Consider the following 20,672-nt stretch of genomic DNA (forward strand, 5'->3'; position numbering starts at 1 on the left):
AGCAGATAGATCTGTTTCTCTGAATGTCTCATTCTGACTTCCAAATAAATAAAACAGAACTTCAGACAGATTAAAATATTTGAAGTCTTCAGACGCAATCTTGTCTGTCTCCTCAACATCACAACAGGAATAAAGGAAATACACAGAGGTTCCAGATCATGTCCAAGATTCCAAGATCAGATGTCACTAGAGCAAAGCCCATTTCTTCTGACTCCCCATTCCACGGTTCCTACCTTCCTATGTAGGGCTCTCATTGTCTGTATCATTAATTACCTCCCATGTGTCACGAAGGTCCACAGCATCTGCAATAACTTGCCCTTTGTCATCCGTTGGTAGAATTGCATCCCCAGGCTGAAAACAGAATGAAGATTAAATAAAGATGTGTTCTTTCAGAATGACCTTACTGATGCCTACATAGCATGGTCACACAGCTTTCTGGATGTTATTAACTGAAGTATGCATGAGTGCTCTTGTGCATGCATGTTTCTGAAAGGAAGTCAAAGAGAAGATACAAAACTTAATTGTCTGACAGAATACAGACTACACGTTACAACTGTCTGCCAAGATCCCAGAAACCCTAAAGTTCAGATAATAGAGATTTCCTCCAGTTGTGGTATATTCATCTCCCAAGCACAATGTCATCTGGAGGAAACTAGTAATTAGAACCTCAAATCAAGGAGTTTTAATTCTAATTTATAATTGTACAGCACTGACAGACTGAGTCTTTCAAATGTACTCAGCCCACAGCCACTGTGAGTTGATGTCAAATGGACAAAGTCCCACAGAGCCTGGCAGTGCAATGCAAACCATCCAGGTGACCTTCAACAACACTGAGATAAGGAGTGCAAATGGGAGAGGTCCATATCCCCAGAGCTGGAAATTCTCATTGTATCTTTCAATCTGTAGGTACTTAACACCCTTGAGGACTTTAGTGTTAATCGGTCTAGACTAGCATTAAAATAACAGGTCACAGGGTATTGCATTCAGCTCTTTGAGGTAGACGTAGTAATGTCATTAAGTGATATTTCTAAAAAATGGGCAATAGAACTGAAAAAGCGTTAGTGCTGGTAAAACTCAAGTAGTTAGGAAAGTCACATGATTTCAAAACCTTACTCACATCTTTCTCTACAGAAACACAGACAATCTAAGGATGTAGCTGATGTGACATATGCATTTGGTAGGTACATTGGTGGAGACATGCAGGGTACAACAAACAAAATCAAATACTTACCTTCATAGGCATTGGAAGATGTACCAGGAAAAGATCAACATAATCCATCTGAAGTTGTTTCAGTTGTTTTTCCAGGGTTGGACGAACTAATTCTGGGCGAAAGCATGTAGCCCAAAGCTGCAGCAACAGGAACGAGTTATAATTATTGGATAATGTATTTTCACTTTTGGGTGCTAACATCGAACATCATAGTTAAACAGTAAGGGATGAATATCAGTGCACTATGAAGGATCTAATACTAAGAAGAAACTAAATTCATGATGTTCATTATACCTCAGGTGCTTAAAACACCAAGATTGAGTGGAGTGTATTAACAACAATAAAAATAACAGATTGGAAAGGAGAAAAAGAAAAGTCACAAAAAGCATAATTACCCATTATACAGTACAGGAAATGAAAGGCAAAAGAAAATACAATCCAATATTTCATACAATTTGTCCTCAAGTACAACCTTGACAAGTAATTCATATTCTGAAAACAAATGCAATGAATACATACATACATATGTTCCGGCTACAGAGAACTGGGCTGTTTTTACAGTTTAATATGACTTTCCACCTAAGCAAAATAGTTCTTATTATTATTATTTAATTTTATGGCACAGTTCCATAGGCTTGTGATTTCCACAACCACTCCCCATGCCTTCTCCCCATATTTATTTCTTCCATATTGTTACAGTAGAACAGCTCATTACCAGTCACAATTCCATTATTGCTGGCCTGGACCATGCAGAGTCCAGCATCTTTATATCCAGATAAATTCAACAGTTTCATTGGGAGACCATCCTTTATCTGAGCTATCAGAATGTCATCCCCTCAAATGAAAAACCTTAACACAAATTCACCAATAGGAAGAAAGACGGAAATTTACAACATCATGAAGTTAATTACCACAATACTGAGTGACCAATGTGTTTGATAATTCAAGTTGTTAATCACATCCTGTAACTATTTCATTGACATTTCAATTCAATTTTAGTTTATACATAATCGACTGCTACAAACCTTAAAATATTTATAGGGTACTATTCAGCTGTCACATGTCTTTTTTTTCCCTTCATATTTATAGTAATCAGCTTATAGTATTCAAGCATGATTTTACTGAACTTCGTGAATTTGGGGATAACCCAAACAGGCTGATAACCCTAACATGCCATAAGTTAACGATTGAGAAGCAGAACAGTTTTAGGAGAGGTGCACAGAGAAATCTTCAATACCTTGGTGGGGAGTAACTAATCTTTGTGTCCTGCCTAGTGAGGTATATGACAGTCCAATCTGACTATGTCTTCTCTGTTCTAAGCTTTCCTTATTGGTCTCTGTCTGTCTATCTGATCTAATTTTGGGGGTTCTGGAGCAGTCCTGAATGTCATTGCAAGAGAGGATAGGGAGCCAAAGTTAGAAGCAAGTAAGGACCGGAGAAAGTTCCGCTCCTGAGTCCCTAAAGAAGTTTACTGTTGTTCTGCTTCTAAGGACCGTCTGGGGCTCCTGGCTGCTGTTCCATTGTCATTAGACCCTGTGAGGAGGATTCTGGGCTTCCTCCCTCCTGTGTGGGAAATCCAATAGTGTATGGTTGACCTCAGAGTTCTCGTATTATGAGAGCACTCAAATTCCCTGAAATCTCCTTGGCATTGGGATATAGACCTTGGTGCCCATACTACCAGTCCTTGACAAGCATCCACTGCTTCTGTTGTAAAAGCATTTGGGAGGTTACCAGGAGTTTCGTGGCTAGGATACAAACCTCCTCCTGAACTCCTGTTCCACTCTGGGGTCGCCTCCTGATCTGTACACATGACCTCCTATTAAGAGTCTGTCAAGATCGCTCTTGGATCCCACTGTATAACTTTACAGTTTTTCCTAATGTCTAATGCTGATTCGAGTCTGCCATCTATAAGTTACCTGTTATAATCTTGATAGATTATACTTAACATCTTCCTCACAGACTAAGCAAGTAGAAGATTTCTCTGCTCTCCCAACCCATTGCGGAATAACATAGGGTATTAAAAGCAAATCAGGCTTTTAAGTTCCTTGATGTAGATCATAAGCAGTCTGTCTCTCATCAATTATTGGTTCATTGGTTACATCACAGTTTCTTACTGTGTTTGATACACGCTGCTTGAGGGTGTAATAATATTACAAGTTACAGGTACTATTTTTTTGAATTGACATCTCTCCTCTTAAATTAAGGCAAACATGTGGTATCTAACCTTTTGGGATTGCTTATTTCCCTTAGCATAATGGTTTCCAGTTGGGCCCATTTGGCCACAAAGGAATGAATTTCATTTTTTTCAGTAGCTGAGTAGTATTCCATAGAGTACATGAACCATAATTTCCTTATCCAGTCTTCTGTTGATAGGCATTTTGGTTGCTTACAAGTTTTTACAATTATTCATTGTGTTCCTATGAACATAGGAGTACATATCGGTTTCTCGTGTAACAGGCGTTTTGGTTATATTCCTAAAGTGCTATTGCTGGGTCATATGGTATGCAGATTTTTGGTTGTTTGAGTGTTCTCCATGTTGATTTCCATAAAAGCTGTACAAGCTTGCAGTCCCAGCAACAGTGGAGAAGAGTTCCCTTTCTCCTGCATCTCTACAACAAGTGTCGTTGGTGGTTTTTTGTATGTGAGCTGTTATTACTGGCATTAGATGGTACCTCACCAAAAGCAATAGCAATGAAGACAAAAATAAACAAATGGTAATACATCAAACTAAGAAGCTTCTGTACAGCAAAACAAACAATCAACACAGTAAAAAATGCAACTCACAGAATGGGAGAAGATCTTTGCACACTAAACAGGTGATAAGGGGCTAATATCCAAAATACACAAAGATCTACAGAACAACCAAAACAACATATTCAAAAAATCACTCAAAAAATGGGCATGGGAAATGGGCAGATGCTTTATAAAGGAACAAATTTAAATGACCAACAAACATATGAAAAACAGCTCAAGATCCCTGGCAAAAGGGAAATAAAAAATAAACACCCCAAAAAATTTGGCCAATTTTTCTTTTCAATTCAGTGCTTACTAGGGAGAAAAGATGTTATACTGCGGCTCCCTTTTTGGGATATTTTCTAAAATGTACAAGTTATACCTAAGGACAATTTGTTTTCAAAAATTATAGGAACAGACATATATTGGCTCAGGAAATTCATCTAATAAATAGGAATAGGAAGAGTTTGAAAACTACATCTCATCCCTAACAAATTTCATAACAAAGAAGTTATCATCTGTTCTCTTTCCAGATGTGTTTATTTTAAAATGGAGAAGAAAGGGGAAGAGGGAGAGAGAAAGAGACAGAGAGAGAATGATGGGGAATGGATTGGGAGGGGGCAGATGAAGGAGAAAGACAGACAAACAGGTTTCATGTATCTGTACACTACTTAAGTTCCCAGGGTTTTCCAATCAAAATTTAGGGGCAAAGACAAATAAGTGAGTCATTGCTTGGTGCCTCTCAACTGTAACAAAAGGAAGAAGTATTGGAATAAGAGCAGTGGAACCTTGAGTCCCAGGTGGAAAACAAAGATAGCTAAACTCAACATGTCCCATCTGTCCAAAGCAAATCTTTTCTGTTTTCTCTTTCTATGATGTGCCTCTAGTATTGTAGGAAGTAAGGCATTCAAGTGGTGAAACCAATTCTTTTCATAGTATCATAGCTGAACTGACAGTGTCCTGTAGAGCCTGTACCTTGGTAGTGTAGAATATGTCCTCTCTCTTCACAGTCCCATCAGCAATCTTCTCACGAATAGCTGCCCCAACCTCCTTTTCATTTTCATATACGAATGCTGCATCTATGTGACGGAAGCCCGCCTCAATGGCCACTTTGGTGAACTCGAAAGCCTTGCTTTTTGGAGCCTGTGAAACAGGAATAAGAGAGTTGGTGATGAGTCCAACTCAAAGAGAAGCAGTGCACTTCCTCAGGCACATGTTCACCCATTGTTGATGCTGACATCACTCACATACACTTACAGTTTGACTTGTTAATAAGACTGCTCTCTAGAGACATCAGCTGAGTTCAAGTATTCCCTCTTATCTGGAAGAACATAGGGAAATGTGCATCCCATACAACATCAGAAAGAAGTCTTATGCATTGAGAATCATTGATATGAAAATGGCCAAGAGGAGAGCATCCAATACTAGAATATAATTTCTCAGGCAATCAGAAGGAAGGAAACATTGCTAACACACACACACACACACACACACACACACACACTCACTCACTCACTCACTACATCATCTGTGTATGAGGTTTGACCCATAGTTGAAAATGAATCCCAGATGCATATTCTTCCCAGACTCCTGACAACTGAGATCTTCAAGTTGTCTTTCAATTTCTTTGCTATTCATTCATCAAATTCTCTTATGCAATATTTAATCTACATGCACTTACTGAATACTTCCTTTGTGATTAACAATATCTAGACCTTGAGGTGCTACTCATTTAGCCATGAATAAAAAGATCATCTTCCCTGTTATCAGGAGAAATCTGGGAAAAAGAACAAGTCAGTCATTAAAGTATATAAGTTTTAAGTAAGTAAACCAATGAAAGTGCATTACAAACCTTGCAAAAGTATTATTACAGGACCTATTCCAAATTTAAAGGTTTACTGGAAGCAGCTGAGAAAACAAACTGTTCACATGCTGACTAAGAAACAAGATATGAAAAAAGAACAAAAGACAAAGACTGCAAATGGAAACACATTAGGGAATGAGTTGGTTTTTACACATAGCCCAGAATATAGCAGTCTGCTAAGAGACCATTGAGCAAAAATGGACCTTCAAAAAACTGAATGTTATACCTGAGCACTGGGAAGTCCTGAGTTTAAAGAAAAATTCTTCAAATTTCACTAAAGAAAGCCAGGATATTAATAAAAAAATCTAACTCTCTCACTTATTTTTTAAAATGGCTCCCAAGACCTCCCCTTCTTTTTCACACCCTTCATCTAGCCTCAAGCTGAGTAGCATTTCTCTGCACCATGATAACAATCCTAATTTTCTCCAACCACTGCTCTAATGTGAAAGACTCCACTTTTGGCTTTGTTTGTGCTTTGCTTGTTTGTTTGGCTTTCTCTAAGCTTACCCTTCATAAAAATTTCTGGGTACTCAATCCCATGAACTAATCAAGAACTATTACGTTAAATTTAAATTTTTTTTTAAGATTTTAATTTTTGTTGGAAAGTCAGATATGCAGAGAGGAAGAGACACAGAGAGGAAGATCTTCTATCCGTGTTTCACTTCCCAAGCACCTGCAATGGCCAGTGCTGACGCAGTCAGACACCATGAACCCACCGCCTCCTCCAAGTATCCCACAGATATTAGGGCCCGAAGGCATTGGGCCATCCCTGCCTGCTTTCCCAGGCCACAAGCAAGGAGCAGGATGGGAAGCAGAACCATTGGGACTAGAACTATCACCCATATGAAATCCAGGTGTTTGCAAGATGAGTTCTTTAGCAGTTAGGTCACTTTGCCCGGCCCTTATTGTAAATTTTTTAAGGAGTCTTCAGATTATTATCCCTGTTTCTAGAGGAATGCATTTGGACTTTTTTTTTTATCAAGTTGCATTATGTGACACAGTTTCATAAGCTCTGGGATTCCCCCATCCCCTCTCTGTGCCCTCCCCCCATGGTGGATTCCTCCAACTTGTTGTAGTATTATAGTTCAAATTCAGTCAGGATTCTTTCGTTGCAAACATATACCAAGCATAGCGTCCAGCATCTTATTGTCCAGATAAATTCAACAGTTTCTTGGGGAGAATATCTCCTGTCTGAAGGTAGAGCTGGCAGAATATCATCCGATCAATTAGAAGCCCCAGCACAACATCAAGAGCATTATGGAATTAATTGACATGGTATTGGGTAATCAATATGTTAAAACAATGCAAGTTCTTATCCACATCCTGTGACTGCTTCATTGTCATTTCAATTTTTGTTTGTACACAGAACCGGCTGCTATAGCCATTTTAAGGTGTATTGCATTTGGACTTTTAACTTGAAGTGTACACATGAATAGGAACATATCTGTGCTTCATCTTCAGCATGTACCTTCTTTTTGAGTTGAATAATATCATAACTCATAACAATGTCTTGCCTGACGTCAAGCTTTGCTAAAGTTTGAGCAACTTCTCTTGACTGCTTTGGGAAAATACCAGACTGCATTGCTTGCTCAACTTCTGAACCTCTCAACTTCCACTGGAATTTGCTGCTATAGTATTGAACATGGTGTTGGCATTATGGTATAGAGTAATAAATACTCAAATGAATAGTAAGTATCCAAATGAGATACCCTCATTCCATATAGGAAAGCCGTCATTCCATCTCCACTTCAGACCCAGCTTCACACTAACACAATTGGCATATAGCAGAGGCTGGCTCAAGTATCTGGCTTCCTACCACCAAGTGAGGTCTGGATATAGTTCCAGGCTCCTGATTATGTCCTGGTATACACCTATGGTTGTAAGCCTTTGGGGAGTGAGAAGTGTGTAAAATATTTCTCTGGGACTGTAATTTACTTCTGAGTCACCATGTATTTCTATGAATAAAGCTGAATTAATTGATTTATTTGTCAGTGAATAAATATACATATCCCCTAACATGGTTTCATTGTAGCATTCTAATGTAAAAAAAAAAAAAATTATTATCCTCATCTGCCTACTTTTGAAACTGGGCCCCAGCAGATGTTAGATATATGGATCCTGACTACCACAATTTCCAATCTTCCCTGTTACATAAAAGTGTCAATGATCTGCTTTTTGGAGCAAAAATTCAAATAATTACTGAAGTATCTCACTGAATTGAGGGAGGGTGCTGCTTATATTAAAAGTTTATAATCATTATAATTATGGGTTCATTTATTTCACTTTGGGAGAACATTTTATGGTTATGCTGAGGCTAAAAGTGTCTTTCTGCCCTTGGAACAAGAAGTAACTACAACAGGCGTATAGACCCCAGTTTGGCTGGAGCTCACTTTTCCATCTATAAAATTCATTACCAGATTCATTGCTGAAAAAAGAAAGTACGAACACAACACCAGTTTGAGGCAAAACGTAAGCCAAACCTTTCTCATTTATCTTTACCCTAACCACTCAAATACTTTGGGAATAAAGTAAAGAGGTGTTTTACTTCTCATTGTACTCTGTGCAATAAACAAGCACACCCTTTCTCACGCCAACACACTGTCAGTGAATAGATTTCTAAACACTAGCACGTCTAACCCAGAATGGGTGTCCTTTAGCAATTATTTTCTTCAGTTTTTTGGGTTAGTCTATAGCACTCTTTCAAAGAATAATTCATTCTAGTTTTTGTTGTAACCTCTAAAAGGCTGAAATCAACATGCTGCTTTCCTACACAGAGAGTCTATGAATCTGTCTTTTGATCAACTTCAGAACTTCTGAGGAGGCAAGGGGAATAATGCTCCCAGGAGAAGTGAGTTCCCACCTCACTACACCAATTTGCAATATACCCACGACAAAGCTCACAAAAACATTTACAAGGCTTGCCTAAAAGCTCAGATTATTATAAGTTAATGTGACTTTCATAATGTTGAAAGGCATTATTTGTAAAGTAATTGCATGACTTATTTTCTTCAGAGAGGAAAATATCAGTGTTTTGGTTCTATTCCAATGGCACTGTTCACTACAGTAGTGATAAGCATCGGATGCAACATTTTAGACACATGCTGTGCTAGAACTATTACAATTAGCAATCACACCACTGGAATATCTCTCTCTCTCTCTCTGACACCTGCTATTTGTTAAGATTTCATGTCATACTTCCTCAAGTTGGAACATAGAAGTCTCTGCTACTATGAGGTAACCTTTCACTAGAAACTTCAAAATTGTCCTGCCTCGGGCCCCGGGCGATGACGCAGCGGTTAAAATCCTTGCCTTGCATGCCCGAGATCCCATATGGGCGCTGGTTCTATCCTGGCAGCCTGGCTTCCCTTCTAGCTCCCTGCCTGTGGCCCAGAAAAGCAGTCAAGGACGGCCCAAGGCTTTGGGACCCTGCACCCGCGTGGGAGACCCGGAAGAGGCTCCTGGCTTTGGATCGGCATAGCATCAGCCGTTGCGGCCACCTGGGGAGTGAATCATCGGACTGAAGATCCTCTCTGTCTCTCCTCTCTGTATATCTGCCATTCCAATAAAAATAAAATAAATCTTTTAAAAAAATTGTCCTACCTCACTCTTACCAAGTATTAACTCTTTACATTCACTGTAACACTTTCTTTGGAGGCATTATTATAACATTCAGTGAGAAATGACCTTTTGACACACTTTTAAGATTATGCATCTGAATGCTTCTTTCCCAAAGTTCAAACAGTGTTCCATGTTGGAAGATTGGAGAATTGAGTTTCACAAACATGTTCAGTCCCAACACACTCAGAAAGACTCCTCTGCTTCAAAGTAGACCTGTTACCTGCCATTTCCTCCAGTGCTCTGTGACCGTCAGGGATTTCCAACAGATCAGAGTGACTCTGACTGAAGCAACAGAATATCCCCAAAAGGGCAGCTTGAGCTTTCAATTAAAAATATAACAACCAGCAACAATGAATCCTCTCCTGTGAGAGTTATTGAGGAATTAACTGAGATTATGCATGCATAAGACCTAAAGATCTTAGTAAGCATTTCATACATGTTAATAATAATAATAATAAACCTAAACATAGCATTTTCCACCTCAGAATACTCAGAGTCAACCTTTGTCACATCAGTGCATAAAAAGATCTCTCTGACCTAGATAGAAACATGCAGAGACAGACAGAAATCAAGACAATCCCCTCCAATTACCCACATTACAGCATGTAAGGTTTGTATCTGCTGACAAGCACAGCAAAGCAATTAACACTCAATCTCTCAGTACCCTGGAGTTCACTTACATCTCTAGGAACAATAGTGCCAAATCCAAGCCTGGGCATAGAGTGCCCATCACTCAGCTTCACAGAACGATTGTGTTTGAGATCCATTCTCCTCCAAGCTGAAATAATCTGACTCTTTCTCTTTTCTTTTCCTATGAAACAAGTGGAACACAGGCCTACAGCGTGTTCAGAGTATGGCACTCCACCAATAGGGGTGGAGTGCAGCCTTCTGCTCTTGGTTTAAAGTTTCACCCAACATGTGACTACTAATCAGCCTCTTGCGAAACACCATTCACTGAATTGAGGAAATATGCAGGTTGAACTAGAAGATCCTGATCTCCAGATCCCTGAGTGATTTTAATTTTTTTTTCAATAGATTAAACCCTGATGTTCAGTCTTATCTTGAGGATTTACTTTTCTAAGGAGGTCCTTAAGACAAAAATGTAACAAATATTTGCATACAGCTACCACATTGACTAGAGCATATTTTGCCGTATCATCGTTACATAAAGGACACATGGCCTCACTGACCAACTGAGGGAAGGTCAGTAGCAGCACAGATCAACCAGGACCGTGGACACAAGCTGAGATATACATCCTTCCTCTTCATTCTCTAAGAGATTAACTCGGAACAAGGAACTTATGCAAAAGATATCCACTCATATCTGTGTGCTTTGTGAAAAACACATTTTTTTTACCATACTGATATGAATTTGTACATACTGGCTGAGTGAACCCAGTTCGAGATATCAATTGTAGCTATTCCCAAAAGTTTTGAGGATGCAGTCCATCAGGTTTAATCAGGGAGAATTCACAATTTGAAAATCAGCTACCTGAGTCCTTACTCTAAGTGTAGCCATCAACATCATCTTTTTGCAGTCTCCAGAAGTCAGTTCCAGACTAAATGAGCACTGGGAATGCAGGTCAGTTGAAGGTTTCTATATATACTACTACAAACAGTTTGATGAGTGCTCTATACATTGATTTGATGTTACTTCCATTAACATGGCTTAAAAATCTGACAGCAGCAGAAAATATGCATAATTTAGCATTTAGAGACTCCTGTTCTACTCTTTCCACTCACTATATTCAGAAGTATTCAGTGCACACTCCACCAGTCTAGACCACACTGAAGCAATTCTGAACTGAATAACCTGGAATACAAAGTGCACTAGGATATTCTACATGCAAATCAGCAGTTGCCAAAGGCCAAAACACAAGGCTACAGATAGCCTCACATGGTAAAGGAGCTCACAGATGTTGCATGCTCACTGAGCAATCACTTTCTCCTGCTCCCTGCTGTTTTAAGGATCTGCAAGGAAACAGTTCATTGTCAAAGTACTTGGATCCCTGCCACCCACACAGGAAGCCAACATTCAGTTCCAAGTTCCTGGATTTGCTCTGTCACTGACCCATCTCTCTCTCTCCATTTCAAATGAGTCAAATTAAATTTATAAAAGGCTAGACATCCTCACTTCTCCTCTGCCTCCTTCTGCTTCCCTTTGCCTCTGAGTAATACACACCTCATTGGAGCAGAAGGAGACATGAAGCAGAAATATTTTCTTCCTTTCTTTCATTCATGTCCTGCAATGCCCACATTTGCAAACTATTCTGAAAACCTACATGTCTGAATATGCAAGTGAGAACATAGTCACCTTCAATTTTATCTTTTCAAAGTAGATATCAGACTCATTTTTTGAGAAGTGGACTTATAGAGTAGTCTATTTGAATTCTGGGAATACCAGGATTTGAATTCTGCTCATGTTCTTACAAATGTGTCATGTACATTGGTTGCTTAATGTGTCATGTCATTTCCTTCTCTGTAAGATGGATATGCAAACATACTGCAATGAAACATAAGACTTGAGTGAGTCAGCATTTTTTTAAAATATTTATTTTATTTTTATTGGAATGGCAGATATACAGAGAGGAGAGACAGAGAGAAAGATCTTCTGTCCAATGATTCACTCCCCAGGTGGCCGCAACGGCTGATGCTATGCCAATCTGAAGCCAGGAGCCTCTCCAGGGTCTCCCACTTGAGTGCAGGGTCCCAAAGCCTTGGGCCGTCCTTGACTGCTTTCCTGGGTCACAGGCAGGGAGCTGGATGGGAAGTGGGGCTGCCAGGATTAGAACCAGCGCCTATATGGGATCCTAGGCCTGCAAGGCGAGGACTTTAACCACTGCGTCATCCTGGGCTCCAGTAGTCAACATTTTTAAGGGATCAGGAGACATTTCCCTTTCTCCTCTCCTGGAGCATGGGCTGCAGGATGCCACTACTTAAAAATGCAACATTTTTCAATCTGAAGAACGTGAATCTCACATAATATATGCCATGGAATTATAATTTTTGGCACATTAGTATTTAAAATGTAAAATTAAAGTGATTACAAGTAGTATACAGAAAACAAATGAGCACTAATATTTGATTCTTTAAGTTACACAAATGTCTCAGAGATTGTATTGATCTCTACAGAAATGATTGCTTTTCAGACTTTAGAAAGTTATGTGTAATGTATTTATTTCAACTCAAGTTTTAGTGGTTTCAAGCACTCAAAATGACTTTAAATAAAATACTCATTTAGATAACTAAACTCACAAATCCTTATACTGAATTTCAAATAAAGCCTTCGTCAACACTCAGTAGGCTGAGGAACAGCAAAAAAAAAAAAAGATAAATAAAAATTAAAAAAATAAACATTTCAGTTTCGATCTCCTATAACATACATGCTAGGCAATAAAACCAGGATTTCTTTGACTAGATGAAGATATACTTGATATTACCAGATAGGGAACATGCCTTTCATTTCATTCCAAGGAATTTATGCCTCTATACAAAGATTTGTGTGTCATATAAACTTTTAGGAAAACAATGGGATAAGGACAATCAGTATCTCACTCTACTAAAAGGGTGTATAAAAAGAATCCATGGAGAATTTTCTGCTTATACCCTCTTATTCACATCCCACAACTAAAGATTTATTTCTTATGTACTTTGTAGTCTACTTGATTCCTTATCTTTTAATTCATTTTAATTTAGCATTGAACTTTAAAATAGCATCTGGAGCACAAAGCACATTACAGTTTTGGTGGGTATATAAATGACGATTTATATAACGATTACCAACGCAAACATAGATGGATGAGTAAGTGACTTAAAACGAGTATTTAATGTAGCAGGTAAGAAGCCCAAGCCCGTATGTGAACACTTGGAATAACAGCAGGGCTCTGTTCCCAGGAACAGCCGGTGCTAATGCGCAATGGTATGGACATTGTGTTGTGCAGTGAGCAGTCCTTGCCAGAAATTTAAGACTCTTGGCTGGAGTTCCTGGCTCCTGGGAATGTGCAAGAAGCCAGTAGATGGCTCTGCCTGTCTCTATATTGCTCCTTGTCTATCACATTGTCTTACTAATAAAAAATAATTTCTAGAAGAAATAAAAAAATACAAAGAATTACATGTATAAGAAAAAAACGAGTGTAAATGCCCCAGAATTTTGGTATTTTGTGCGACAGGCAGCAATTTACTGTAATCTTCTATCATTTATTGCTTTTCCCCAAATATAATGTGGAAACTATATGGCACCAGTTCTAAACCTGGAGGCAGTGCTTCCCATCTAGCGCCCTACCTATAACCTGGCAATTTTTTTTAAATCTAAAAAAATTTTAAAAAAACAAAACAAAACAAGCAAACAAAAAACCAGCAACAAAAACAAAAACTATATTGCCACAAAAAATAATAAAACAAAGCATTCATGGGCAATGAGTCAGATTATAGATATGTAATGAAAAGATACTTAATATATAAAATAATTTCTCAGGTTTTACCCCCTTAAAATGTTATACTTAAGAAAATAAGAATAACTCTAATATAGGACAAGCTTCTCCTGTAAAATAATGCTGTGCAATTTTATGTTTATTCTGTTTTAGTTTATTTGATTGATCAATTCCATTCCAAAAGCCCTTACTATCTGGTTCTTTCCTTTCAGACCACAAGCCCTTCCATGGCCAACGGCAATATTGGCTCTACGAGTCAGTCCTGAGATACTTCAGTGGAATAATGCCTTTATGACTAAAAAGAAATTCAAGGGATATCATCACTCCCAAAGACTGATGGACAAGCACGACACCTGAATAACACTTGATTTCAGGATTCATGGAAATACCAGTGCATCTTCTCTTGGTATATGCACTCCTGGACTAATCAGATTCATGATCTATTCACTATTCACCTTGGGAGATAAAATCACTGGGTTAGATGAGGGTAAGAAGGCTAAGGAAGAGATCATTTTGGAAGGACTGGAGGCAAGGGAATACCACATCTGGGAGAAACACCATTGGACACTAACATTAGTGAATACAGAGAGGGGTCACTAAGACATTCCTATGAAACATTGATATTTGCTTTTAAGGATCTATCCTCCTTAGAAATCTATTCTACTTTGGCTGAATATATCCAGAAAGGAACATCAGGTCCATTTATTATTACATATGCATTACTATGTGCTCTTTCATCTTTAATATGCATTATAGTTAGATCATTTTGGAGAATTAGAATGTGTTAGGAGTCTTATGCTCTGTGCTTTCTGTGTCTAATGGGCAGTGGTCCCTGAACAAAGTGCCTGTGGCACAGGTGGGGAACAATGTGGGGATTTGCAATGATGCAAGCCTTGGCAGTTTTGCTTATGATCTGTCTTGAGTTCTAAGACAACTCTACTACCCCACCTTTCAACCAGAGAGCAATTTTCTCTTGTAATGTTTATGGAAGAGATGCTGGTTCATAGTTATTCTTTAGGCCAGATCTGTCTTTCTTGCTCTGGGATGAATTATTCTCAATTGAGCATTTGTGCAACAATGAACAGCTTGTGTAAAACATATTTGTGTCACTTACTATTGTAATGTAATGTACCGGAGATTTTTATTGATGCCATCAATATCTTTCATGTCCTCCACAGTCAATTCAAATTCAAAAATCTGAAGGGATGAAAGAACCATGTTAAGATGTCTCCATAGAAGTTCCTTCTAAGTGGTAATGAGAAGGTTTCTGACTAGAACAGTGATAATGATGTCCTTGGAGAAAGCATTTCCATCCTCTTTTTCCAGGTAAACTCAGCCTGAGATCTCTTATGTGTGATATCTGCTACTTGTGCTTTGAGACATATCATTTATAACCTCCCTGTCTTGCTGTGTAGAAAAAGCAGTTTTCCCCAATGTTGCAATGTTACTACATCTTTGAACACATCAAAGATGATCTTTCCATTCCCTCCAACTTGACCTGGCCTTTATTGGAAACATACCAGGGAGGACACAACAATGTTTCCTCAAGAATCTATTGGCTTCAATGAGAATCTTCATCTGTTCAACACTTGGACTCTATTGTTCCCTCACATTACTCCTTCCAAACAATGTCCATTTGCAAGATGCTTGCTCTTTCATACTAATCAACTAATTGTTTTTACAGACACATATATCTCATATTTGAGAATTTTACTCTTGGAAAATGTCTCTTAGTAAAGCCCACCCTTGATTTTATTTGTACTATGTACCTACTTAGTAAAAGAGCATTGGACCCGATAATAAATCTACAGATATAGATATAGATTAGTTTAATTTATAATAACATATATTCAATTAAATTATGAATTATATAATTTATGTATATGTATATAAAATATAGATAGCACTGTATTTGTAATAATATGCAATATTATCTATATACTATATTATCTATTATTATATTACATTATGCTAGGGTATTATTGATATATTATTAATATATATTCCATTAATATAATTCAATGCATTATATATTTTATAATATATTGTGTACTATATATTGTGTCTATATAAATTGTGTATTATACTTTATAATATAAATTGTACATTATGTAAACTAGTATATTACCTTATATTATATGTATTTGTGTTATACAGATATATAATGAATATAAATTTCATATATTAGGTAATAAAATGCATTTATTGCAACCTGTAGATTACATGCAAGAATACTCAAGGTTATATCTATCTGTCTGCATCTAGCTATTACACTCTTGCTTCTCTCTTTCCCTCTTTCCTCTTGTTTATATATGTTCAATTTACATTTTATATTATTTCCCTTACCTCTATTACGCATCTAACTAACAATTCACTTATTTGTTGATCCTACTTTTTTAGGATGAGCACCAGAGTTTGTATAGCTCTCACAGCAAAATGTTTTGCCAGATGGAATTGAACACACAAAATAAAATAATTTTTCCAAAATGTTTTTAATGATACTTGTTTGATGAATCTCTGAAATTTATTACCTCAATTCAAAATTCAGGGAGTTACACAAACATTTAAATGGTATGTTCTTGGCACCAATTTAAAAATATTAAATTCATTTTCAAGATTTTACTTGTAATTTAAACTTTTAAAAGAATTTTCAACATTTTTAATAGACTCAAAGCAAAATAATGACATTTGCTTGATCTAACATCTGAATGTATACACAGAAGCATTTACAGGTATTTAGCTTCCTTCTTAACAAACTGTCTTTCAGGAAAAAGAAGATAAAATAGAGGGAGTTATTTCATTGAGAGATAATGGACAGAACAACAAACTCCGATGTTAGCCCACATGTAGGGCATATATCTTCAATAGAGAACTGAAAATAACACAAGCAAAGCTTGGCTTTTCACCAAATGCTATTGGGACAATTGGATACAGTTGCACATTAAAGCCAGTTCATGAGCATTTCTATTAATACAAAATCAGTTCTAATTTTGCAGGACAAATCTACCCAAAACCATCAACTGTTACAGGGAATATAGGGGCACTCTGCAAGATAACATAAGTAAAGAATTTTAGAATAATCACAAAAGCAGAGGCAGTCAGAGCCAAACAAACAAATAGGACTACACCAGATTACACAGCTCAGTACAGCAAGGGAATAATACATAAGCTAAACAGTCAAAGAATGGTAGAAAATAATTGCACAGTGCAAACTGATTTGGACTATATCTAGAAATACAAAGAGCATCAAAAGTTCAAAGACAACAAATCAAACACCATGTGAAGAAATGGAAGAAGGAAATACCACACATTTTCAAAAATACAAATTCAAATAGTGAACAGATTTATGAAAAATGCCTCAATCTCCCTAGCTCCAGAGAAATCAAATAAGTGCCACAATGAGATTTCACCTAAATTTAGTGATATTGGCTAAATTGGGAAATCTAATATATTCCTGGCATTAATTTGCGATAAAGAAACTAATTTTCACTGTTGCTGTGAATGTAGCTTAACTCAGCCATTATGGAAGTCAGTATAGGGAATGCTAACATGATTGAAAATTGATGCACCATGGGACCCAACCACCCACCCCTAGGAATATATATGAATATATGTAGCTATACTTATACATGAAACCTGCATATGCAAAAGCAGCTTAAAACCCCGTATTTATTGCACTGCAAGTCAACAAAGACATAAACAACCCAAAAGTTCAATCGATCTACTCCACGGCATACTTCTGAGCCATGAAAAAGAAGAAATTCTGCCTTTGAAGCAAAATAGTCCAAACTGGAGACCTTAGACTAACTAAAATAAGACAGTCCAAAGGACAAATATCATGCATGTTCTCCATGTTATAAGGCAACCTTCACGCAAAATACAAAACAAATAGATATACAGGTAAACACATAATATGCAATATATTCAATTAGTGGGACTGTATAATGGCAACCAGGAAGTGAAGACACATTGCAGCAGGCATCTCTACTTCCAAACCAAGGATTCACACTAAAAGGCTTAAGTACACCTGGGCAGTAGAACAAGAATTTTCTAGCTTTTACTTTTATCTACAGTGTCATGGTACACTGAAACATTAGAATGTTAATTATATAACTCTTACTAAAAACTAAACTGCTGTGATAATGATGAGGATAAATGGTGAGAGTGGAAACAAAAAACAAAATCAATCACATTCATCAGAATTTAGTAAGAATTCATCCCATACAACATTGAGATTAGTCCAAGAATTGTGCAGATGGGAAAGCTGAGGATCCAAGACGCTTACAAATTTACGTAATGAAAGGACTCAAAAAACACAATAACAAAACAAACAAAAAATTGAAATAAGTGCTATGTCACAGATTTAGTGAGTTGTCAACCTACTTTTGAGACAATAAACCTTTTGATGATCACTCTACTGTTCCCTTCCTGTACCTGCTAGACGCCCTCATAGTACCCTGGGGAGAGATGCATGACGAATCTGAGATGTGCCACAAGCTCTCATCCAGAAGTTGCAGTTTGCAAGCACACTACTTGAGAGACACAGCTCAGTCTTTACCTGCATGTTCTCTTTGATTCTCTTCTCATTGAAGCTTTTGGCCAGGACCACCACCCCACGCTGCAGGAGGTAGCGCAGAGCAACCTGACCTGGGGTACTGTTCCGTTTCTTGGCAATGGCTTTCAGAACTGGATCTTCCAAGAAAACCGGACTGTTCTGACAACCCTAGGGTGAAAATACACACAGATACAAAGCATATAAGAGGGAAAAATCTAGAGTGTGTTGACCACTTCCCTTAAATTGCCTGGAGAAGTGACAGGAATAGGTACAATATGGTATAATTAGAAAACAGTTTCATAAATATACATGTGATTCATTTGCTTGGCAGCAACTAGAACCAATTGCACATTAAAGGTTAATAGATCATTATAATATGTATGCTCAAGTAATAAACTATTGCAGCATTGCAATGATCCCTGTAGTGTGTTGGGGTTATTCTTTAACATCTACTTCCAAAATACACAATGGATGTCTGGAATCACAGATTTTACTGAATTACAAATGCTTATAAAGCAAGACAGAGCTAGATATGTCATTTTTCTATACATATGCGCAAACTTATCTCTAATATCATTCTTATGTACTTTTCATTCATGGTAGAAACCACCTTTGCAAGATGTGCAACAGTAAAACTAGCAGACATTTGCTGTTTCTACATTGTAACCCATAAGGAAATTCATCCTTAGAGAAGACTGCAATTTCAGAATATTATTTTTTCTTTCTTTACTAAGCATAAAGCTTTTTACAAGTTTACCTAAAGGAAACAATTCATAGGTCCACTTGGACAAATATAAATTTCAGCAATATTACACCTGTGCTTATAGATCAGTATAAGTCAAATAGGAATGGTGGAAAGACAAGCACTCAGTGTGGAGACACTTGACTTGATTACCTAGACAAATATTAAATGACCATTGGGTAGATCCTATAATGTGAGTACTCAACGAAAGAAGAGGAATACCAGATTTCATTACTCAGAATAATACACAATGTTAAACTGTCAGGGACAGGTATGTGAAACACTGGCATAAGTCACCTCTTGAAATACACATATCCTTTATTAAATGTGCCTGCTTTGAGCCAGCCACTAGATGGTAGCCTAATACTTGGGCTCCAGCAACCCATATCAGTAACTTGGGAACAGTCACTGCCTCTGAGCTTCAGTCTGGCCTAACTCACTGTTTCTCTCTTCCTCTCTCTCTCCTAATTTCTTTTCTAACAAAATGAACAAATACTTAATGATGAATACAGCAAATTACTTATTTTAGAATTATTCACTTAATATTTGACCACTATCCACTTAGCAACAAATAAGGGAGGATTTTTGCAAAATAGAATGAACTACTGATCCTTGTGACTATTTCCATCAATCTCATTGAATTTCTGAACAAAAGAAATTAAAACAAGATCGTATATAAAACTGCTTTCATATAATGTACCAATTAAGGAAAACTTAATCTGAAGTGACAAAAATACCAGAAAACTGCTGCTCTGTTGCAGAGTTGAGATTCATTTCCCACTTCCTGTCTCTGACCAGCCATTCTGCTATTGTGGGTGTTTGGAGAGTGACCAAGAGGTGGAAATTCAGTCCATCTGTCTGGAACTTTCTTTGAATCATAAACATACAATGCCGATAGTGCAGTGTGGTAAGTCACTGCTTTGGACGCCTGTATTCCATATCCTATTGCTGATCAAATCCATGCTCCTCTGCTCCTGAGTGAGAATCATGTGTATGCATCTAGGAAAGCAGAACATAAGAGCTCATGTACTGTGATCCCTGACACCCATGTGGGAGATCCAAATGGACTCTTGACTCCTGGTGTTGGACTGTGTAGCATATGAGAGAATCTGAGGTGTCAAAGAGCAGCTGAAATTTTTCTCTCTGTGTGTTTCATTCTGCCTCAATCTCCCTCTCTCTGTTTCTCTGTGTTTGGAAACACTGAACCACAGTGTTTGTACATGGGAATTGCACCACACTATCTTCCACTTATATTTTAAGTTTTATTTTGTCTCATTATCAATAGAATTGCAGCACAGGTTAACTGTTTCATATTCTCCTTATCAGCTTGGATCTCTTTATGACCCCAAGGCGCTGTAAGCAACAAGAGCAATGTCCTTGGACTTGCAGTACTCCAGAAGCTTGCTCTGGTTCAGGTAAGCATGACATTCCACCTGTAACAAACATGTCAAGAGCAAATGATATTAGAATACATGAGCCAGCATCACAGGAAACATGTAAACTGCTTGAGGGAACTGTAC

The 20,672-nt window shown here is 37.6% G+C and overlaps 2 protein-coding genes across 2 annotated transcripts in view; both read right to left on the reverse strand.

Annotated features, from left to right (window-relative positions):
- Positions 1–20,672, reverse strand: part of LOC121148045 (prostaglandin-E(2) 9-reductase-like) — a 296,739-nt gene that overhangs the window by 204,469 nt on the left and 71,598 nt on the right.
- LOC121148054 (aldo-keto reductase family 1 member C15-like) overlaps positions 1–20,672 on the reverse strand; it is a 48,334-nt gene that overhangs the window by 12,212 nt on the left and 15,450 nt on the right. Inside the window, exons 1-4 of one of the 2 annotated variants that reach the window (XM_040968038.1) lie at positions 10,106–10,229; positions 4,919–5,086; positions 1,232–1,348; positions 274–351 (exon numbers count right to left, since the gene is read on the reverse strand). In XM_040968038.1, coding sequence (XP_040823972.1) covers positions 274–351; positions 1,232–1,348; positions 4,919–5,086; positions 10,106–10,192 — 450 coding nt within the window. In that variant the 5' untranslated portion in view covers positions 10,193–10,229. Of the gene's footprint in view, positions 1–273; positions 352–1,231; positions 1,349–4,918; positions 5,087–10,105; positions 18,498–20,672 lie in introns of those variants that run through there. The other variant, XM_040968040.1, reaches the window with a different exon arrangement.

The sequence above is a fragment of the Ochotona curzoniae genome, unplaced genomic scaffold (genome assembly GCF_017591425.1).
Source record: "Ochotona curzoniae isolate NIBS_2020 unplaced genomic scaffold, NIBS_Ocur_1.0 scaffold_4683, whole genome shotgun sequence".
NCBI lineage: Eukaryota > Metazoa > Chordata > Mammalia > Lagomorpha > Ochotonidae > Ochotona > Ochotona curzoniae.